Below are 24467 nucleotides of genomic sequence, written 5' to 3' on the forward strand. Positions count from 1 at the left end.
ACCCAAACCCAAACCCTCACCTTTACCCTAACCCTCACCTTGACCCTAACCCCTCACCTTGACCCAACCCTCACTTTTACCCTAACCATAACCCTCACCTTGACCCTAACCATAACCCCTCACCTTGACCCAACCCTCGCTTTTACCCTAACCATAACCCTCACCTTTACCCTAACCATAAACCTCACCTTTACCCTAACCATAACCCTCACCTTGACCCAAACCATAACCCTCACCTTGACCCAAACCCAAACCCTCACCTTTACCCTAACCCTCACCTTGACCCTAACCCCTCACCTAGACCCAACCCTCACGTTTACCCTAACCATAACCCTCACCTTGACCCTAACCATAACCCCTCACCTTGACCCAACCCTCACTTTTACCCTAACCATAACCCTCACCTTGACCCAAACCTTCACCTTGACCCAAACCCTCACCTTTACCCCAACCATAACCCTCACCTTGACCCTAACCATAACCCTCACCTTTATCCTAACCCTCACCTTGACCCTAACCCCTCACCTAGACCCAACCCTCACTTTTACCCTAACCATAACCCTCACCTTGACCCTAACCATAACCCCTCACCTTGACCCAACCCTCGCTTTTACCCTAACCATAACCCTCACCTTTACCCAAACCATAAACCTCACCTTTACCCTAACCATAACCCTCACCTTGACCCAAACCATAACCCTCACCTTGACCCAAACCCAAACCCTCACCTTTACCCTAACCTTGACCCTAACCCCTCACCTAGACCCAACCCTCACTTTTACCCTAACCATAACCCTCACCTTGACCCTAACCATAACCCCTCACCTTGACCCAACCCTCACTTTTACCCTAACCATAACCCTCACCTTGACCCAAACCTTCACCTTGACCCAAACCATAACCCCCACCTTGACCCAAACCCTCACCTTGACCCTAACCATAACCCTCACCTTTATCCTAACCATAACCCTCACCTTGACCCAAACCCTCACCTTGACCCTAACCTTGACCCAAACCCTTAACTTGACCCAAGCCCTCACCATGTCCCAAACCCTGTCCGTGACCCTAATCCTCACCTTGACAGGTGTAAGAACTCTCAGACTTTTGACTGAATTGGAACCCTCTCTGTCAGTACAGTATGCCCCTCACATGTAGAGTAGAGTAGAGTAGAGTAGAGTAGAGTAGAGTAGAGTAGAGTAGAGTAGAGTAGAGTAGAGTAGAGTAGAGTAGAGCAGAGCAGAGGTTCTTTTAAAAAATTCAGCCTGGGAAAATATGCAATTATACATAAATATCAGTACATTTCATTTTATTTTTTTTAATTTTTTTTTATTTTACCTTTATTTAACCAGGCAAGTCAGTTAAGAACAAATTCTTATTTTCAATGACGGCCTGGGAACAGTGGGTTAACTGCCTGTTCAGGGGCAGAACGACAGATTTGTACCTTGTCAGCTCGGGGGTTTGAACTCGCAACCTTCCGGTTACTAGTCCAACACTCTAACCACTAGGCTACCCTGCCGCCTCATTGCCCTTGTGCCTAAAACAAATGCAATATAGGCAAAACAAATAGCAATTAAATGAACTGTTGCTGTTAAAATACAATAAATCATTTTTATTCTGAACTGGAATAAACTGATTGATCACATCACACAGATGTAGACCAGAACACACACACACAGACACACAGACACACACAGTCCTAATGAGAGGTGTGTGGCTGGTTGAAGTTTTCAACAAGCATGTCTATTCTGGACTCAGTTTTTGAGTACATCACTGAGGTGATGCTCAGCATTGACACTGTTTCTGTACTTGAGAACCCTGACTTGCGTAGGTATGTGGTACCAAACTGGATCTGAACATCTACTGCTTTCTCAGTCAGGCAGGAGACCGCTTCCTGCTGCAGATGAGCAACCCAGAACTGTGTTGGTCTCAAAAAACATCTTGCTTCAATCAGTTTATTCCAGTTCAGAATAAAAAAATAGTATTTTAATTTTAAAACAGCAACAGTTCCAACCTAGACTAGTTTAACAATTTCTACAGTAAGATGTACAGCAGGCCTGTTCATTTTCCATCTGTACAGTTACCGGGGATTGCATCAGTAGCTAGCTAGGTTGCTTTGGCTAATGCTAGCTATTAGCTGTGTACAAGGCCTGGGGACTGATGGAAAGAGAAACTCATATCTACTACTATGAGAGATAGCACTCCCTTATTTCTGCTTATCATCATCACCTGTTATAAAATGACAATGCCTTGCTAGCTGACTTAGTTTTCCACTGTCAAAGCACTGTTAACTGAAGCATTCTGCCCTGTTCTGAAAGTATTCCCTGGGTTTAGCATCATGCTGTGGATGTTTGGTCAGGACCTGTCATTTTAATTTGTTCGTTTTGAGAGACACATTACTAAGCACTTCCATGCACAAAACACATTGTGGGCGCTCCTCGTTATTTCTCAAAGTTTGTATTAAACCAGGAGAGAGAATCTCATCGCTGTATTTGCGTTCCATGACGATTGAGCTCAGTCAGAACTTGTGGAGAAGTGATGGCGGGTGGGAATGACAAGTCAGTGGCTGACAGAGCATCATCTGCTCTGCTGAACAACAACGCTGTGGGTCGCGGAGTGATCTTCAAGAAAACTGAAAACAGAAAAAGATCAGGCAAACAGCGAAGCACACGGGCATCCCCCTCTACCACTCCCTCTCGCACAGCTGCCAAATTGAGCAGAGACCGCTGCTAAGCAGAGAGCGCACTGAACCAAGAGCGCACATGCGCTTGGCCAAATCAATTCCAGTAATTAATGAAACAATTATACATTTACTCTGACACGTTGCGACCCACCATTAACAGGTCTGTGGGTCGCAACCTATAATTTAAGAATGGATGGACTTGAATATAGAGGCTGCAGAACAGAGTCATAAAAATACCTGTGTTGCAGAAGAAACATATAGACTGACAAGCACTCAGACTCTACTCTCTCCTCCATATGAATGGGAGAACAATTACACAATAGTTTTGTGTTGGCAGTACAGACCCTGAAACAGAGGTAGCCTGGCACACAACAGAGTAGAGTAGAGTAGAGCAGAACAGAGTAGAGCAGAACAGAGTAGAGTGAAGTCCTTTACCTTAATTCCTCCGCTGGCCTACTTCTTTTGCAAGCCCTCTGAACACCACTGAGCACTACACCTTTGTACCTCAACACTCAGCTCCCAGTTCCGAGGCAAATCAGAAAACTTGCAAATTAAGCACAAGACAAATAATGAATTAAACAAAGGTTGTACTTTGATGTGCATACTTTAAACTATAAATGTCTTGGAGGCAAAAATGTTGGCTGTTGTTATGTGGGCAGAGGCACATTTTTGAATATCTTTTGGTAGCTAGATTGGGTAGAGTTGGTGTTGTATTGGGTAAAGTTTTATTTGGGGGCGGTACTATAGGTGGTTGGAGAGATCTAACTGGCTCCAGCCCTGGCTGGCTGTGTGTGTAATTGAAATGCGCTGCATGCCACTGGCTGTAGGGGACCATTTGTCAGCAGTGCACTGATCTGACAGCAGTTTAATCCGATTGGGACACTGCTGGAGTGAATTCATTTATATCACAGTGTAAACAGTGTCTGATGGAAATGAGAAGACTGTCTGGCAACCTCAGTAGTAGTAGCAGCAGTAGTAGCAGCAGTAGTAGTAGTAGTAGTAGCAGCAGTAGTAGTAGTAGCAGTAGTAGTAGTAGCAGCAGTAGTAGTAGTAGTAGCAGCAGTAGTAGCAGCAGTAGCAGCAGTAGTAGCAGCAGTAGTAGTAGCAGTAGTAGCACTAGTAGTAGTAGTAGCAGCAGTAGTAGCACTAGTAGTAGTAGTAGCACTAGTAGTAGTAGTAGTAGTAGCAGTAGTAGCACTAGTAGTAGTAGTAGTAGTAGCAGCAGTAGTAGCACTAGTAGTAGTAGTAGTAGCAGCAGTAGTAGCACTAGTAGTAGCAGCAGTAGTAGCACTAGTAGTAGTAGTAGTAGTAGCAGTAGTAGTAGTAGCAGCAGTAGTAGTAGTAGTAGCAGCAGTAGTAGCAGCAGTAGCAGCAGTAGTAGCAGCAGTAGTAGTAGCAGTAGTAGCACTAGTAGTAGTAGTAGTAGTAGCAGTAGTAGCACTAGTAGTAGTAGTAGTAGTAGTAGCAGCAGTAGTAGTAGTAGTAGTAGTAGTAGTTGTAGTAGTAGTAGTAGTAGTAGTAGCAGCAGTAGTAGTAGTAGCAGTAGTAGCACTAGTAGTAGTAGTAGTAGTAGTTGTAGCAGTAGTAGCAGCAGTAGTAGTAGTAGTAGCAGTAGCAGTAGTAGCAGTAGTAGCAGCAGTAGTAGTAGCAGTAGCAGTAGTAGCAGTAGTCGTAGTAGCAGCAGTAGTAGTAGTAGTAGCAGCAGTAGTAGTAGTAGTAAGTTGTAGTAGTTGGTAAGGGAATAGCAGTTCCTCTAAGACAGTACTAATAGTAGTCACAGGGTCAGTATCACACAAATGGTTACTCTCCAAATGCAATCAGTAAAGTCATGTTTGGATTACCCAAACTACGCAACGTAATCTGATCACTCTCAATTACCTCTAGATTACTTCCCCCACAAGAGGCACCAGAAGAAGGCAAAAAGGATCCATCAAACGCACCTGGTGTGTCACTACAATGGTCCCCGACCAGTGGTCAGTCCAGCTAAGGTGGAACAAACCCAAGCCAGCCCCCCTTTTCAATGCCGAACCAAAAGCCACTGAGGAAGCAGAAAGGTGTCACAATGCACTTTTTTCTCAAACATCCTTTCTGAACAATGTCATCTCAGAAGCAGACTCTTTCTGACAGGCTGGATCAGACAGAAGGCATCCTGTCTTCTGAATGCTGAGCAAGCTTTCATAGTTTTTGATACTTGTTAAGAACAAAGACACTTCATTTCTCGTTACCTTTCAATGCAGCAACATCTCTTGAGCAGGGGATACTTGACTCTTATTGCCAGACTTTGAGTCTCGTGTTCACTCTATGAGAGATCATGATAAACTTTTGAGTGGTTGCAGGTTGTGTGGACAGTTGGCATTAGTAGCAGTCCTCATAATGGAGGAGATGGGCCAGGTACTACTCCGGCACACTAAGGCCCTGCTGAGTCTCTCTCCTCAGGGGAGATATACCATAGTCCCTGCCTGGGACTAAACCCTCCAGGAGTCTCTCTCTTCCACTCAGCCAGGAGCTCTCTAGGCGTCATTAGTTGTGATTTAGGAGATCAGCGCTGAAGAAACAACGATGTGGCCTACCCACTATCCATCCCTCTATCTTTTTCCTTTTCTCTCTCTCTCTCTCTCTCTCTCTCTCTCTCTCTCTCTCTCTCTCTCTCTCTCTCAATCTCTCTCTCTCTCTCACTCCATCTCCCGCAACATCATGATTGATTCTTGTTTTTTATTAATCTCTGCGAGCTTCGATCGATAGACATTCTGGTTTTATTATGTCATTTGATCTGGCCACCTGCCGGCAGAGGGAGACTCCTGATCTTGCTGTATGATAAAGTTGTATTGATCAGCAGCGGGGCGTCAGCTAGGGTCCTCACTGTGATTTACATTGGACGTTGCTACGGCGACACTACAGCTTGTTTGGCACAGCAGGGGCCTTGTTAGTGGAGGGATATTTATGATGTCTAGTATCCTCCACTCCCCAGGAAGTTATAGGGCTGCTGGTGTGAGGGGTGTAGTGAGTTGTGACTACTGGTGGAGGAGCAGAGTTGCAAAGAAAAAGCCATATCTCTGTCCATTGTCTGTGTTCTTTTGCCCATCTTAATCTTGTATTTTTATTGGCCAGTCTGAAATATGGCTTTTTCTTTGCAACTCTGCCTAGAAGGCCAGCATCCTGGGGTTGCCTCTTCACTGTTGACGTTGAGACTGGTGTTTTGCGGGTACTATTTAATGAAGCTGCCAGTTGAGGACTTGTGAGGTGTCTGTTTCTCTAACTAGACGCTCTAATGTACCTCTTGCTCAGTTGTGCACCGGGGCCTCCCACTCCTCTTTCTATTCTGGTTAGAGCCAGTTTACGCTGTTCTGTGAAGGGAGTAGTACACAGCGTTGTACAAGATCTTCAGTTTCTTGGTTATTTATTGCATGGAATAGCCTTCATTTCGCAGAACAAGAATAGACTGGCGAGTTTCAGAAGAAAGGTCTTTGTTTCTGGCCATTTTAAGCCTGTAATCGAACCCACAAATGCTGATGCTCCAGATACTCAACTAGTCTAAAGGCCAGTTGTATTGCTTCTGTAATCAGGACAACAGTTTTCAGCTGTGCTAACATAATTGCAAAAGGGTTTTCAAATGATCAATTAGCCTTTTTAAAATGATACACTTGGATTAGCTAACACAATGTGCCATTGGAAGATAGGAGTGATGGTTGCTGATAATGGGCTTCTGTATGCCAATGTAGATATTCCATGACAAATCAGCTACAATAGTCATTTACAACATTAACAATGTCTGCACAGTATTTCTAATCAATTAGATGTTATTTAAATTGACAAAAAAGTAGCTTTTCTTTCAAAAACAACGACATTTCTAAGTGACCCCAAGCTTTTGAACGATCGTTAAATACAGTATATCCCTATTCCAGAGAACAGTGATTGGGAACATTGCCCTGTGTAAGGTGTTGTCTTTCGGATGGAGCATTAAACGAGTGTCCTGACTCTCTGTGGTCACTAAAGATCTTATGACATTTATCATAAGAGTAGGGGTGTTAACCCTGGTGTCCTGACTAAATTCCCAATCTGGCCATCATGGCCACCTAATCATCGCCAGCTTCCAATTGGCTCATTCCTCCTCTCCCCTGTAACTATTCCCCAGGTCGTTGCTGTAAATGAGAATGTGTTCTCAGTCAACTTACCGGGTAAAATAAATGATGTTTTGAATACCCTAACCTGAGAGGTTGTGTGTTTTCCAGGATAGTCTGTGAGATGGATGCTGCCCCAGCAGACAGCAAAGCTGGACCAGTCCAACTGTGTGTCGGGGAGTGCATACCTGCGCTCAAGACTCACTCTTCCCAGCTCTACTCCTTCGTGGTAAGACTTTAAACACTATCAGTCAGTAATTAAGTGTTTTTATAGTTTTTTTCTCTCCAGTTGTATTACACTAGTTGTTCTGATTCACAGTATTACAAATGCTAAATGAAGTTTATCTCAACTGGCCGAACGCAATTAGAACACAAACATTTTAGAATGAGGAAGTAGTAGTATTTCTCCTATCTCTCTTTGATGTCTATCACCATTGTCATCTTGAAAGCCAGAAAATAAGTCATGAAAATCCTACCGTTGATATAATGAAGCCTTTGCTTGATTGATTGTTGAAATACTGCATAGCCTAATGATTGTTGAAATACTGCATAGCCTAGTGATTGTTGAAATACTGCATAGCCTAGTGATTGTTGAAATACTGCATAGCCTAGTGATTGTTGAAATACTGCATAGCCTAGTGATTGTTGAAATACTGCATAGCCTAGTGATTGTTGAAATACTGCATAGCCTAGTGATTGTTGAAATACTGCATAGCCTAGTGATTGTTGAAATACTGCATAGCCTAGTGATTGTTGAAATACTGCATAGCCTAGTGATTGCCACAGAAGTTCCCAGGGAAATCAGCAGTTAATAAATGGATAATAGGTGTTGATAATAGAATAAATGGGGAGACAGCAGCTATGCTCCACACCTGTATCTCACCCATACTAAAGCTAGCCTGCAGCTAACTGATAATCAACACTCCCATTCACACACTCCCAATTAGCTACCCCTTAACAATTAACAACGGCTAGTAATTACTTGCACTGTTTCCAGAGAGTACCGCTTTAGCCTGTCCAATGAATTGTACAGCACTGGGCGAGGAACAGTGTGTGACGTTTGTGTGTGTGTACTGACACTTTTGTCACCCATAATTCATGTTGATTTGATTTGATTTTTTGTTGCTGCTCAGGTAGTACTGACATCAGCGCTGTGTGTGTGTGGGTACTACAGTACTATAACTGCAATTCCCTAATATCACAGCACCGTGAAAGAAAATTACACATAGCAAAAGCTCTCTTCAATTTTGTAGACAACAAAACACGGTCCCACGTGGCCGCCTGTTTTACAAAGCTATACAGACAGGAAGTATGACAAAGAACAGTGGAAATGGAGTGTGTGTTTTGCGTCTTTGTCTGTCTCTCTGTGTGTGTGTGTGTGTGTGTGTGTGTGTGTGTGTGTGTGTGTGTGTGTCAGAGTCGGTACTCTGTTTTATCAGTGTGTTACCAGCCTAGCAGGCTGTCTGTGTGGATGTTTTCTGTCTGTCTGTGTGCTCTCTGATGACAGGCAGGCAGACAGGGCCGGGCTCCTGTTAACACTAGTTATTTTCAGACTACCTTTTAAACGGTTCGGTGGGATACGAACTCAGCAATGGCGAACACAGTAACACAACACAAGATGAGTGGGATCTCGGAGGGACTAAAAGCTCCCGGTTTTATTTAGCTTCCTCTTTACATGGGTTCGTAGTGCAGAGTTTGGGCATACCTCAGGGCAGTTGAAAGCTGTTATTTGCTGCTGTGGCTCTGTGTAGAGTAGACAATAATGTATGAAGGACAGGAGGTGTGACAGATTAATACATTACAGTGACAGAGAAATGGTTCTCTCTCTCACTTGTCGCTCATCGCTCTCCCTCGCGCTCTCTCTCTCTCTCCTTCCCTCCTTTAGATGCCGTCGGTACAGGGCCTGTCCCCCACCAGAGGGCCTGAGTCAGGGGGCAGCAAGGTAACCATCATGGGAGAGAACCTTGGCGCTGGCAGCAGTGTCACCGTCCTCTTTGGGAACCAGACGTGCGAGTTCTACGGGTAAGAGGGAGACCCACCTCGCCCCCTCAGACTGGTTTATTTGTGGTAGTTTAATACATGCTGTTAATACTCTCCTCTGATCTCTCCTGTCATGTTTTCAACAATTATGACTTTCTCAGATAAATATCAATGATCTAACTTTTGCTGTCTTATCCAGTTGGATCTTTTTCTAAGTGAGAGCCCCCTACATTTACAAGATAGCTAGGTGAATCTAGAAGAAAAAGAAACGCACACCTATTTAGGTGAGGTGCTGGCATTTGAGCTCCTAGAGTGTGCGGCTCTCTTTTATTTTATTTTCTAATAAGATAGCTAGGTGAGACAACCACACATCACAGTCCAGTAGTAGGAGGTTGGGACATATTTTCTTTTATTTTATAATAAGATAGCTAGGTGAGACAACCACACATCACAGTCCAGTAGTAGCAAGTTGTATATAGATGTTTTAGTATATACATGTATGTACAGCTTAATAAGGTTTGATGACCCACTGCATCAAACCTCAATAATAATAACCTCCAGACGTCCTTGTGCACCCAGCCTGGGATTTTCCTTCCTTTTTCAGTCACCCTTTTTCTTAGATCTGACTTTTTCAGTTCTCTCTTTCTCTCTCCCACCCTTCCTCTCGCTACCTGTTTTTTCCTGCTCTACCTCTCTCTCCCTACCTCTCTCCATCCCTCCCACCCTCTCCTATCTCTCCCTTTCCTTTCCGATATCTATTTGAAGCGGTGCAGTGGAACAGAAAGGAATAGGTTTCATTGTAACATTGTAAGGTTGAGGAGTCAAGGCAGCTTTAATGAGATCTGGGCTAATTACTAGCCATGTGTTCTCCACTGTGATTCTGACCGTGGAGAGAGAGGAGAGGATGAGAGAAGAGGAGGATGGAGGGTGGCTGATGAACAGAGCTAGTTTCAGGGGGTGAGCAGGTAGTGCAGGGATCCATGGGATGGAGAAAGTGATGAAAGGAGAGACGCAGACATTGACGGTGTGTGTGTGTGCGTGTGCGTGTTCCCTGCAGGCGGACCATGACAGAGATCGTGTGTTACTCTGCTCCCTCCCTGACTGGGGTGGGTTCGGTCCAGATCAGTGTGAGTGTGGACCGGGCCCAGGTCAAGGAGAGCCTGAGCTTCGATTACATTGAGGACCCCACCGTCCAGCGCATTGAGCCAGAGTGGAGCATCGCCAGGTAACACCACCAACACCTCTCCTAAACATGAGGGTAAACAACCACTTGTCCATGTTCCCAGTCCCTCATAGTCAGACCCCATCATCAAACGCAACACTGAAAATTAGTTATTTTTCTTCTAGCATAAGCTAGTTGTGTTAGTGAGTGTCTATAGTTGTGTTAGTGAGTGTCTATAGTTGTGTTAGTGAGTGTCTATAGTTGTGTTAGTGAGTGTCTATAGTTGTGGTAGTGAGTGTCTATAGTTGTGTTAGTGAGTGTCTATAGTTGTGGTAGTGAGTGTCTATAGTTGTGGTAGTGAGTGTCTATAGTTGTGGTAGTGAGTGTCTATAGTTGTGGTAGTGAGTGTCTATAGTTGTGGTAGTGAGTGTCTATAGTTGTGGTAGTGAGTGTCTATAGTTGTGGGTATAGTTGTGTTAGTGAGTGTCTATAGTTGTGGTAGTGAGTGTCTATAGTTGTGGTAGTGAGTGTCTATAGTTGTGTTAGTGAGTGTCTATAGTTGTGGTAGTGAGTGTCTATAGTTGTGGTAGTGAGTGTCTATAGTTGTGGTAGTGAGTGTCTATAGTTGTGGGTATAGTTGTGTTAGTGAGCGGCAATGTTAGTAATGGTAGTGCATTGCTGCAGCATATCCCAGGTAGACAGAGTTTGTAATTAAAGAGAGAGATGATGAGGGGTCCAAGTGTGCAGCAGATATCAGTCAAGGTGGAGTTTATCTGGAAGAGAAGAGAGCAGCAGGTCTTCTCTCTCTCCACTGAGAAACAGACAGAGAGAAGAGATGTGGGACAGAGCTTTGTTTAGTCAAACTTGTTCTTTCTTTTCTGAAATGAGAGCACCGCCCCTTGCCTCAGCCCAGGAGAAAGGAGGTATAGGAGTGTAGCATAGCGTAGTGTAGGGCCGTAGTCGACAGGCAGGCAGATCCTGCTCTAGATGCTGATCTAAATGTTGATCTAGATGCTGATCCCAGATGCTGATCTAGATGCTAATCTAGTGCTCCCAGCCCAGTCACCTAACAGTCCTCAGTGTTACTTCAGTATTTCAGCAACCACTATAACAGTCCCAATCCCTATAACAGGCCAAACAGCTGTAGGGAAGGCCCCTGCTCCGGCACCTGCCCTGTCTCTCCTGTCTGTCTGTCTGTGTTTGTTTTAGCCAAGCCGGCCTTGTTTGTGTTGTATTATCCATTGAGCCACGTAGCTACGACCCCCTCAAACTTGAGCCTGCCAGATCTACTTAAGTTCAGTTAAAATCCTCTTTAATCATTTACTTACCTCAAAAACCTATTATCTTCTGAAAACACTTTTTAAAATTTTTATCTGAGGTAAAAACTTCCGACAAAGGCTTGTGCAGGCAGGACGTTTTGGAGAGGAAGTGTTGTAGTCCGGTGTGTTTGTTTGTAAAACTTTTCTGTGTGTGTGAAACAGCGGCCACACTCCTCTGATGGTGACAGGAACTAATCTGGATGTGGTTCAGGAGCCTAGGATACGCGTCAAGTACGGAGGCCGTGAGTCTGTCAACGTGAGTAGTACTACACACACACACACACACACACACACACACACACACACACATAGATGATGTGGAGGATGATTGAGTCATTCAAATGCTTGTCCTGCTAACCCCCAACCTCCCCACAAACCATATTTCAAATCTCCCTTAATGCTCTAGCTAGTGTCTTAACTTCTTGCGTCGAGCAATCCCGTATCCGGGAGCGTAATCATAGCCTCAAGCTCATTACCATAACGCAACGTTAACTATTCATGAAAATCGCAAATGAAATGAAAGAGATATATTTACTCACAAGCTTAGCCTTTTTTTAACAACACTGTCATCTCAGATTTTCAAAATATGCTTTTCAACCATAGCTACACAAGCATTTGTGTAAGAGTATTGATAGCTAGCATAGCATTAAGCCTAGCATTCAGCAGGCAACATTTTCACAAAAACAAGAAAAGCATTCAAATAAAATAATTTACCTTTGAAGAACTTCGGATGTTTTCAATGAGGAGACTCTCAGTTAGATAGCAAATGTTCAGTTTTTCCCAAAATATTATTTGTGTAGGAGAAATCGCTCCGTTTTGTTCATCACGTTTGGCTAAGAAAAAAAAACGAAAATTGTCATTACAACGCCAAACTTTTTTCCAAATTAACTCCATAATATCGACAGAAACATGGCAAACGTTGTTTAGAATCAATCCTCAAGGTGTTTTTCACATATCTATTCGATGATAAATCATTCGTGGCAGTTGGGTTTCTCCTCTGAAGCAAATGGAAAAATACACGCAGCTGGAGATTACGCAATAATTTCGACGGAGGACACCAAGCGGGCACCTGGTAAATGTAGTCTCTTATGGTCAATCTTCCAATGATATGCCTACAAATACTTCACAATGCTGCAGACACCTTGGGGAAACGACAGAAAGTGTAGGCTCATTCCTGGCGCATTCACAGCCATATAAGGAGACATTGGAACACAGCGTCTTCAAAATCTGGGGCATTTCCTGTTTGAAATTTCATCTTGGTTTCGACTGTAGCATCAGTTCTGTGGCACTCACAGATAATATCTTTGCAGTTTTGGAAACGTCAGAGTGTTTCCTTTCCAAAGCTGTCAATTATATGCATAGTCGAGCATCTTTTCGTGACAAAATATCTTGTTTAAAACGGGAACTTTTTTTTATCCAAAAATTAAAAGAGCGCCCCCTATATCGAATAAGTTAATGGAGCAGATGGAGAGGGGTTCCCATGCAGTATTTAATTAGAGAGTTTTAACACAATCAGGCTCCAGTCTGTCAGGGCCACAGCTCTATACAGTCTTTCTCTAACCTGCTTAGCCTTGTTGTTATGGTTTGAGACTTCAGCCTGAATTTGAATTACCTCAGACACTTTTCTGTAAATCTGGAGTGTAGGAGCAGGTTGGAGGGTGGATGGCTGGTGGGTTTGAGGGTAGGAGCGTGGGGGGCTGGCGGGCAGGGGTGAGAGGGTTGGAGGGCATGGGAAGGGTTGGATGGTGGTGGGTTTGGAAGGCTGGGGAAGACCGGGGGCTGTTCTGTTCCTAGTGGGTTCTAATGGAAGATTAAGTGTTGTCAGAAGGCTTTGTTCAGCATAAAGAGCCCCTCTCTGTATAATCAAGGCCGGGCAGGCGGGGGAATCGTTACAAATTGCATTTATGCTCTAGTCCTCTGGGTACATGTTTAATTAAGGGAATGGTCTTTTTCCAATGTTGAGGTCGGGTGGGTGGTCAGGGTGAAGGTGGGGAGGGCAGAGTAGAGGGAGGGAGGGAAAACAGGTATTGTGGAACAAGTGCTTCATGCCAGGAAATGCAGCGTATCATAAAGACATTTATAGTACAAACTCAAACACAGCACAAACTTTAGGCAGATGCATACTGTACAGTCACAGAAATGATACATGCATACACACACAACACCACCATCATGACCTCGTTCTCAAGTATCTTTTTAATGGTCTTATTATATAATGACTTCCGTCTCACACCTCACTAGAATCTTGCTTTTTGGGTCTCAGATAATCTTTTTAGAGAATCTCTGAACATATTTGTTCCAAAGTAGTGTCTCCATACCTTCTGCATCCACAACCCTCCCCCACTCAGACAGACTGTGGTTCTGAGGTGCCTGTGTTTCTTCATGATTGCTTCAGTACCCAACATCAGAACTGTGCTCTAGGCCAGGGACCTTCAACTACATTTTTTCTTGACCGCAAGAAGCCCAAACATATAATATTTGACTAAAACAATCATTTTAAACCTTGCTTACATTTGTATATGATCACATGTATCTCTTATGTGTAGGAATACTTAGTAAAATTGTAAATCACTTTATTTGCTGGTGTTTTTACGTCCAACAGTAACAAAAAATAATATATATATTTTGTTGGTTAGAAAACTTGGAGGGACAAATAAAATCACCTGCGTGCCAAATTCAGCCCACGGGCCGCCAGTTTGCAAACCCTTCCCTAGGCTTTTGTTCTACTACATGTCTTCATGTATGGACAATTTCTCCATAAGACCCTTTTATATGAAGAAACCCAGAAGAAACACAGTCATTTTGGTTCTAATGAAAGACAGACTCACTGCTTTATTCACACGAAAAGAACTGGATCAGATCAGTAAGAATTCTTGTAAGCCTCTGAGCTGAAATAGGATTTGACTTGTGTGTGGGTGCTGTCTGCTGTGTCACTCAGGTGAAAGCAGAAAGCTTTGAACGCTCAGCGGCGTTCTCCTTTAAAGTGCAGTCTCACTTCGCCACACACACATACAGAGTGCCTCTCACAGACACTCGGCTCCTCTTTGATTTCCTTGCTCCAGAAGGAGGAGAAGAGAAGAAGCCGCTGTGTGAATTTTTATTAACTGCCTAGGTTACAATTATGGATCTCTTCATCCCTTCCTCTCGTCTTTGTCACAGGGGAAAGGCAAACAGCGCAGCAGCAGCCGTGCAATCAGGGCCCAGCCCAGAGCGGGCCTGTCAAGTCAGCCTTCAAAGTGTCATCTGCCTCCCACTAAATTGCCTCTCAATCTCCCGCCCTCCCTCTTGTCACCTGCACACGATTCTTCACAAAGAAGAAGGCACAGAAAGGGAGACACTGTTTTTCGTGACACGCTCTATACCTGTCACCGGTTCACAACTGAAACATTAATCATTGGCTCTGATTAAAGCAAAAGGTGTATTTTTCCTCTCACAGAACCTAATTTTCTCCTATCTTCTCTTAAAGAATTTCCCCTGCCACATTCTGGCCCATTAAGATGTCTGATGTGATGTCATAATGAAATAGATACAGTAGAGCCTGCTTCCCAAAGTGCACGACTATGGGTCCTAGTAAAAAGTAGTGCACTATATAGGCGAATAGGGTGCCATTTGGGACGCAGGCTTGATTGTCAGAAGTGGAAACGATCAGCAGCATTTTGAGCTGATTAAAAGAGAGAGACATATACATCACTAGGTCTATAGAGCAGTATAGCACCTACAGTCCTTATGCAATCAGACAGCTCTCTTTAGAACTTTGTCCTCCTAGGAAATGGTACATCACCCCCAAGAGGCATACGCTGAGTGTACAAAATATGTCATGAATTGCTGTTACGTACGCCTCTTGGAGGAGGGAACGCAACACCCTGCTACACTCAACTCCCCATGGAGTGAAAGAGGTATGTGATTGTAGGTGCGGGTAAGGGTGACAGCGGCAGAGAATATTACCGGTTACAGGGAATTTATTTCCTTAACACAGGAGGTGGGGAGGGTCTGGACGGAACCAAAGCAAAGAAAGTAAAAGTTAGACCCCTCTCCTACCTTACCTGCCTACCCTCTACCTACCCGCCTACCTACCCTCTACCTACCTACCTACCTGCCCTCTACCTACCTACCTACCTACCTGCCTACCCTCTACCTACCCGCCTACCTACCCTCTACCTACCTACCTACCTGCCCTCTACCTACCTACCTGCCCTCTACCTACCTACCTACCTACCCTCTACCTACCTACCTGCCTACCCACCTGCCTACCCTCTACCTACCTACCTACCTACCCACCACCTACCTAGCTACCCTCTACCTACCCTCTACCTACCTAGCTACCCACCTACCCTCTACCTACCTATCCACCTACCCTCTACCTACCTAGCTACCCTCTACCTACCTATCCACCTACCCTCTACCTACCCTCTACCTACCTAGCTACCCTCTACCTACCTATCCACCTACCCTCTACCTACCTATCCACCTACCTAGCTACCCACCTACCCTCTACCTACCTACCCACCCACCCTCTACCTACCCTCTACCTAGCTACCCTCTACCTACCTATCCACCTACCCTCTACCTACCTAGCTACCCTCTACCTACATATCCACCTACCCTCTACCTACATATCCACCTACCCTCTACCTACCTACCTACCTACCTACCCTCTACCTACCCACCTACCCTCTACCTACCCTCTACCTACCCACCTACCCTCTACCTACCCTCTACCTACCCACCTACCCTCTACCTACCCACCTACCCTCTACCTATCCACCTACCCTCTACCTATCCACCTACCCTCTACCTATCCACCTACCCTCTACCTATCCACCTACCCTCTACCTATCCACCTACCCTCTACCTATCCACCTACCCTCTACCTATCCACCTATCCTCTACCTATTCACCTACCCTCTACCTATTCATCTACCCTCTACCTATTCATCTACCCTCTACCTATTCATCTACCCTCTACCTATTCATCTACCCTCTACCTACCCACCTACCCTCTACCTACCCTCTACCTATCCACCTACCCTCTACCTATCCACCTACCCTCTACCTACCTAACTACCTACCCTCTACCTACCTACCCTTTTAGCACCTTTGCCCCTAACCAAAATACAGGGGGTGGTCCGCCCAGGTCTTAACTAGCGTGCATAGACAGTAAATACTACGGGTTATGTATGCCCGCAGGCCTCTTGCCTAAGCACTCCCAAGATGCCTTCCCCTTCCTCCCCTGGGAACAAATGAAACAGAATGATTAATAACTTACAGTGAACAATTTCACTAATCCAAAACACTGACTCCTTTTGGCGCACACATACCTCAGAAGTAGCAGCTACAAAAAAAAGACTTTCAACAAAACTGAGCAACAACCAACACAGGACATCACAGAAGCTCTCTCTCCTGATAAAGGAACACTGGCTTTTATCTGGCCGGAGAAGGAGTTGGTAAATGAAAACAGCTGTTTCCCCTGACGAGGGGGAGGGGTCAGAGCTCCAATCGTCGATGGGGCCGATCAATCGGCTGCTTAGAATCCAGGAAGCCATTTCCTGAAATACACACATACAAACACATACAAACCCAAAACAACACAGAAACTGGGGAATGTAACAATTGCTCTTTCTATGACAGATTGACCAGGTGAATCCAGTTGAAAGTTATTATTCCTTATTAATGCCACTTCAATCCATGTAGATGAAGGGGAGGAGACAGGTCAAAGAAGGATTTCTAAGCTTTGAGACAGTTGAGACATGTGTGCCATTCAGAGGGTGAATGAGCAAGACAGCATATCTAAGTGCATTTGAACGGGGTATGGTAGTAGGTGCCAGGCTCACCGGTTTGAGTTTGTCAAGAACTGCAACGCTGCTGGGTTTTTCATGCTCAACATTTTCGTGTGTGTATCAAGAATGGTCCACCACCCAAAGGACATCCAGCCAGATTGACACAACTGTGGAAAACATTGGAGTCAACATGTGCCAGCATCCGTGTGGAACGCTTTCCATGCCCTGACGAATTGAGGCTGTTGTGAGGGCAAAAGGGAGTGCAACTCAATATTAGGACGGTGTTCCTAATGTTTTGTCCACTCAGTCTATAATGAACACTCAGATAGAATGAAGGAATATACGGTTACTCCACTATAGATACATCCTGCTCCCTCTCAATTACATCATGATAAAGGCTTGGTTAATAACCTCTCAGCTCCTACGTCTTCTAGTCTTGTCAGGTTATTTTCTCCTCATCCACTATGTCTGCACCATCCATCCATCCCCTCCTCTCTCAACTCTCCATCCATCCATCCATACGACTAATATCAGAGCCATATTGTCAGAATGAACAGCTGGTGGAAACAAAGAGGACATGGAAGGAAATGGATGTGGGGTAGGATTGATGTCAGCTACTAATATCAGTCATTGGCCAGAATATTGCTCACATAATCTTTGACCCTTGACCTAACAGAGCTGTCTCCTCTCTTGTACTCATGACCCCTGAAGCCCATTTCCTCTACTGCCTCCCTCTCTCCAAGTCAGAGACCTGGCGCAGGGTGCCTGGGCTGAGTGGGCTGCTGCAGACTGCAGTAGATTCTGCTAATGAATTCAACCAGAGGGCCTAGACTGTGAACTGCTGTACAACGTACTACTCCATCCTCATCCAGTGCCTGTCAGGAGGCAAGATTCAAATGATTTCATAGCTGTTGCCCTAGAGCAACTGTATACTGGATGATGAAAGGGATAAATACTAAGGACCGACAGGACCGATAGGACTGATTGGACTGATTGGACTGATAGCTAAGGAACAATATTTGCTGAAAATAAATGTTTCATAATTCATTTAAATGTGTACTAGTCTGGTTGGAGTAGAATACCTGAGGCTTTTCTAAGATTGTGGGTGGCAAGATAATTATTATCTGCTCCGTCATAGTAGCCTATACGAGCCCTGAGATGATTGACAGCATGATATGGCTGCACATCTTGGGACTCAGATACACCATTTCCCTCATCACTACCCATATAAAACCCTATGCTGTTTTTCATCACTACCCATATAAAACCCTATGCTGTTTTTCCTCACTACCCATATAAAACCCTATGCTGTTTTTCCTCACTACCCATATAAAACCCTATGCTGTTTTTCATCACTATCCATATAAAACCCTATGCTGTTTTTCCTCACTACCCATATAAAACCCTATGCTGTTTTTCCTCACTACCCATATAAAACCCTATGCTGTTTTTCATCACTATCCATATAAAACCCTATGCTGTTTTTCCTCACTACCCATATAAAACCCTATGCTGTTTTTCATCACTATCCATATAAAACCCTATGCTGTTTATCTTCACTACCCAGACATAGCCAGTATTTCCCCCTTCACTACCCTGACGTAGCCAGTATTTCTCCCTTCACTACCCTGACGTAGCCAGTATTTCTCCGTTCACTACTCTGACATAGCCAGTATTTCTCCCTTCACTACCCTGACATAGCCAGTATTTCCCCCTTCACTACCCTGACGTAGCCAGTATTTCCCCCTTCACTACTCTGACATAGCCAGTATTTCCCTCTTCACTACTCTGACGTAGCCAGAATTTCCCCCTTCACTACCCTGACGTAGCCAGTATTTCCCCCTTCACTACCCTGACGTAGCCAGTATTTCCCTCTTCACTACCCAGACATAGCCAGTATTTCCCCCTTCACTACCCTGACATAGCCAGTATTTCCCCCTTCACTACCCTGACGTAGCCAGTATTTCCCTCTTCACTACTCTGACATAGCCAGTATTTCCCCCTTCACTACTCTGACATAGCCAGTATTTCCCCCTTCACTACCCTGACATAGCCAGTATTTCCCCCTTCACTACCCTGACGTAGCCAGTATTTCCCTCTTCACTACCCTGACATAGCCAGTATTTCCCCCTTCACTACTCTGACGTAGCCAGTATTTCCCCCTTCACTACTCTGACATAGCCAGTATTTCCCTCTTCACTACCCAGACATAGCCAGTATTTCCCCCTTCACTACTCTGACATAGCCAGTATTTCTCCCTTCACTACTCTGACATAGCCAGTATTTCCCCCTTCACTACCCTGACATAGCCAGTATTTCCCTCTTCACTACCCAGACATAGCCAGTATTTCCCCCTTCACTACTCTGACATAGCCAGTATTTCTCCCTTCACTACCCTGACATAGCCAGTATTTCCCCCTTCACTACCCTGACATAGCCAGTATTTCCCCCTTCACTACCCTGACATAGCCAGTATTTCCCCCTTCACTACCCTGACATAGCCAGTATTTCCCCCTTCACTACTCTGACGTAGCCAGTATTTCCCTCTTCACTACTCTGACATAGCCAGTATTTCCCCCTTCACTACTCTGACATAGCCAGTATTTCCCCCTTCACTACCCTGACGTAGCCAGTATTTCCCTCTTCACTACTCTGACATAGCCAGTATTTCCCCCTTCACTACCCTGACGTAGCCAGTATTTCCCTCTTCACTACTCTGACATAGCCAGTATTTCCCCCTTCACTACTCTGACATAGCCAGTATTTCCCTCTTCACTACCCAGACATAGCCAGTATTTCCCCCTTCACTACTCTGACATAGCCAGTATTTCCCCCTTCACTACCCTGACATAGCCAGTATTTCCCTCTTCACTACCCTGACATAGCCAGTATTTCCCCCTTCACTACCCTGACATGGGCAGTATTTCCCCCTTCACTACTCTGACATAGCCAGTATTTCCCTCTTCACTACCCTGACATAGCCAGTATTTCCCCCTTCACTACCCTGACATAGCCAGTATTTCCCTCTTCACTACCCTGACATAGCCAGTATTTCCCCCTTCACTACCCTGACATGGGCAGTATTTCCCCCTTCACTACTCTGACATAGCCAGTATTTCCCCCTTCACTACCCTGACATAGCCAGTATTTCCCTCTTCACTACCCTGACATAGCCAGTATTTCCCCCTTCACTACCCTGACATGGGCAGTATTTCCCCCTTCACTACTCTGACATAGCCAGTATTTCCCCCTTCACTACCCTGACATAGCCAGTATTTCCCCCTTCACTACCCAGATGTAGCCAGTATTTCCCCCTTCACTACTCAGACAGCCAGTATTTCCCCCTTCACTACCCTGATGTAGCCAGTATTTCCCCCTTCACTACTCAGACATAGCCAGTATTTCCCCCTTCACTACCCTGACATAGCCAGTATTTCCCTCTTCACTACCCTGACATAGCCAGTATTTCCCCCTTCACTACCCAGGCGTAGCCAGTATTTCCCCCTTCACTACCCTGACGTAGCCAGTATTTCCCCCTTCACTACCCTGACATAGCCAGTATTTCCCTCTTCACTACCCTGACATAGCCAGTATTTCCCCCTTCACTACCCTGACGTAGCCAGTATTTCCCCCTTCACTACCCTGACGTAGCCAGTATTTCTCCCTTCACTACCCTGACATAGCCAGTATTTCCCCCTTCACTACCCTGACATAGCCAGTATTTCCCCCTTCACTACTCTGACATAGCCAGTATTTCCCCCTTCACTACCCTGACATAGCCAGTATTTCTCCCTTCACTACCCTGACGTAGCCAGTATTTCTCCCTTCACTACCCTGACGTAGCCAGTATTTCTCCCTTCACTACCCTGACATAGCCAGTATTTCCCCCTTCACTACCCTGACATAGCCAGTATTTCCCCCTTCACTACTCTGACATAGCCAGTATTTCCCCCTTCACTACCCTGACATAGCCAGTATTTCTCCCTTCACTACTCTGACGTAGCCAGTATTTCCCTCTTCACTACTCTGACGTAGCCAGTATTTCCCCCTTCACTACCCTGACGTAGCCAGTATTTCCCCCTTCACTACTCTGACATAGCCAGTATTTCCCCCTTCACTACTCTGACGTAGTCAGTATTTCCCCCTTCACTACCCTGACGTAGCCAGTATTTCCCCCTTCACTACTCTGACATAGCCAGTATTTCCCCCTTCACTACTCTGACATAGCCAGTATTTCCCCCTTCACTACCCTGACATAGCCAGTATTTCTCCCTTCACTACCCTGACATAGCCAGTATTTCCCCCTTCACTACCCTGACGTAGCCAGTTTTTCCCCCTTTACTACCCTGACATAGCCAGTATTTCCCCCTTCACTACTCAGACATAGCCAGTATTTCCCCCTTTACTACCCTGACGTAGCCAGTATTTCCCCCTTTACTACCCTGACATAGCCAGTATTTCCCCCTTCACTACCCTGACATAGCCAGTATTTCCCCCTTTACTACCCTGACGTAGCCAGTATTTCCCCCTTCACTACCCTGACATAGCCAGTATTTCCCCCTTTACTACCCTGACGTAGCCAGTATTTCCCCCTTCACTACCCTGACATAGCCAGTATTTCCCCCTTCACTACTCAGACAGCCAGTATTTCCCCCTTCACTACCCTGACGTAGCCAGTATTTCTCCCTTCACTACTCTGACATAGCCAGTATTTCTCCCTTCACTACCCTGACATAGCCAGTATTTCTCCCTTCACTACCCTGACATTGCCAGTATTTCCCCCTTCACTACCCTGACGTAGCCAGTATTTCCCCCTTCACTACCCTGACATAGGCAGTATTTCCCCCTTCACTACCCTGACATAGCCAGTATTTCCCCCTTTACTACCCTGACGTAGCCAGTATTTCCCCCTTCACTACCCTGACATAGCCAGTATTTCCCCCTTCACTACTCAGACAGCCAGTATTTCCCCCTTCACTACCCTGACGTAGCCAGTATTTCTCCCTTCACTACTCTGACATAGCCAGTATTTCCCCCTTCACTACCCTGACATAGCCAGTATTTCTCCCTTCACTACCCTGACATTGCCAGTATTTCCCCCTTCACTACCCTGACGTAGCCAGTATTTCCCCCTTCACTACCCTGACATAGGCAGTATTTCCCCCTTCACTACCCTGACATAGCCAGTATTTCTCCCTTCACTACCCTGACATTGCCAGTATTTCCCCCTTCACTACCCTGACGTAGCCAGTATTTCCCCCTTCACTACCCTGACATACCTAGTATTTCCCCCTTCACTACCCTGACATAGGCAGTATTTCTCCCTTCACTACCCTGACATAGCCAGTATTTCTCCCTTCACTACCCTGACATAGCCAGTATTTCCCCCTTCACTACTCTGACATAGCCAGTATTTCCCCCTTCACTACCCTGACATGGGCAGTATTTCTCCCTTCACTACCCTGACATAGGCAGTATTTCCCCCTTCACTACCCTGACATAGCCAGTATTTCCCCCTTCACTACCCTGACATAGCCAGTATTTCCCCCTTCACTACCCTGACATAGCCAGTATTTCCCCCTTCCCTACCCTGACATAGCCAGTATTTCCCCCTTCACTACCCAGACATAGCCAGTATTTCCCCCTTCACTACCCTGACATAGCCAGTATTTCCCCCTTCCCTACCCTGACATAGCCAGTATTTCCCCCTTCACTACCCTGACATAGCCAGTATTTCCCCCTTCCCTACCCTGACATAGCCAGTATTTCCCCCTTCACTACCCTGACATAGCCAGTATTTCCCCCTTCACTACCCTGACCACTAACCTTATAGGCACTAAGCTCGGTGTCTTATTCTGACTGGTCTCTTTAGATCTACATACATCACATTAAATCACATCCAAGTCATGGCTTTGTCTTATATGACAGCCTTTCTCAGAAGACAGGATTCAGGGAGAGGGAGACATGATTTCTCACCGCCCCAAACACACAGAGTATTGAAGGAGTGTGTTAAAAACATGCAGCATCCTTCCACCTATCTAGCCCAGCTCTGAACAGATGGTAGTGGGAGCCATACTGTACTGCAGTTGACTTGCAAATGCATTGCTGTTCCGTTGTGTTCCAACCAAGACAGAGACAGACAGGCAGAGTGGGATGCTGTGGTGGCGTCTGTGCCTCTCTGTAACACACCACTGTTAAAACATGGAGACTACAGCAACATTGAACTTTTACTTTTTACTGTCTCAATGTGTGAGAGAAATCAAGTGTATTCGTAGCTATTAAAAAAGCTTATTTGCTCAAAACTATGACAGTGAATTAGTGTTTATTTGCAGTTAAAAAGGGACTTATTGGCCAGAATGTTTTAAGTTAATAAGTAAATACATTCACAAGCAGCTTTTGATAATAATAGCACACGATAAGAACAGTGTATACATGAGGTTTTTCAGTATTTGTTCTATAACTGTCATCTATTGTAAGCTTTCTCTGTAATATATAATAGGATTACTGTAGAAGATTCTTGGAGAAAATGTGTCAGCAGAGCTAATGTGTGTGTGTCTCTCTCTCTCTCTCCTTCCCTTTCTCTCTCTCTCTCTCTCCCCCCTTCTCTCTCCTCCCCCCTCCCCCCTCTCTCCTTCCCCTCTCTCTCTCCTTCCCCTCTCTCCCCCCTCTCTCTCTCTCTCCTTCTCCTCTCTCTCTCTCTCTCTCGCTATCTCTCTCTCTCCTTCCTCTCTCTCACTCTGTCTCTGTCTCTGTCTCTCTCTCTTTCTCTCTCTCTCTCTGTCTCTCTCTTTCTCTCTCTCTCTCTCTCTATCTCTCTCTCTCTCTCGCTCTCTCTCTCACTGACATGCAAACTTAGACTGTAGATGTACAATGTCACTACACTGCGGGAGTAGAGGGAGTGTTCAGACCTTGTAATGTGGGCTATTATACAGACATCGAGTCCAGCCGCAGCAGCACACATGGCGACAGCTGTAATGTGGGAACTGTGTTTCGTTTAACCCAGTAGCAGAGCCGACTTCCTGCTGAACCCAACCCAGTCCTCCACGGGCCTCCAGCAGGACCAGCCCAAAGACTAAGTTACCATACAGCGAGCCACTTAATAATGCATCCTACGATTCCTTCCTGCATGGGGAAGAATGGGAATACTCTTGTACTCTGCAGTTCTACCTCAAAGAGCATGGTTGTGGTAACTAAGACAATTCTCACTCTGTACACTAGAGGTGGGAGCAAGCCACTATTATTCACAAGCAATCACAAGGTCCGAGTCTCAAGTTGAGTTCCAAGTAAAATGGGTCCAAGTCATGCATTGTAAGAGCAAGTCAAGTGGAGTCCAGTCACAAGTTTAAGTCAAGTAAAAAAAATCTATACATGTAACTACAAATCTGTGTCTATTTATTGAGGCTATCAGATGGCCCTTTTTATGATATTGTC

At 45.2% G+C, this 24467-nt stretch overlaps 1 protein-coding gene across 2 annotated transcripts in view; it reads left to right on the forward strand.

Moving 5' to 3' along the window:
* LOC110531229 (plexin-A2) overlaps positions 1 to 24467 on the forward strand; it is a 428904-nt gene that overhangs the window by 316717 nt on the left and 87720 nt on the right. For both annotated transcript variants that reach the window (XM_036988562.2, XM_090185036.1), the window contains 4 exons: positions 6910 to 7027; positions 8684 to 8820; positions 9836 to 10003; positions 11422 to 11515. In XM_036988562.2, the coding sequence (XP_036844457.1) occupies positions 6910 to 7027; positions 8684 to 8820; positions 9836 to 10003; positions 11422 to 11515 (517 nt within the window). The remainder of the gene's footprint in view (positions 1 to 6909; positions 7028 to 8683; positions 8821 to 9835; positions 10004 to 11421; positions 11516 to 24467) is intronic.

This window comes from Oncorhynchus mykiss, chromosome 9, assembly GCF_057628025.1.
Source record: "Oncorhynchus mykiss isolate SJ-2025 chromosome 9, ASM5762802v1, whole genome shotgun sequence".
Taxonomy (NCBI): domain Eukaryota; kingdom Metazoa; phylum Chordata; class Actinopteri; order Salmoniformes; family Salmonidae; genus Oncorhynchus; species Oncorhynchus mykiss.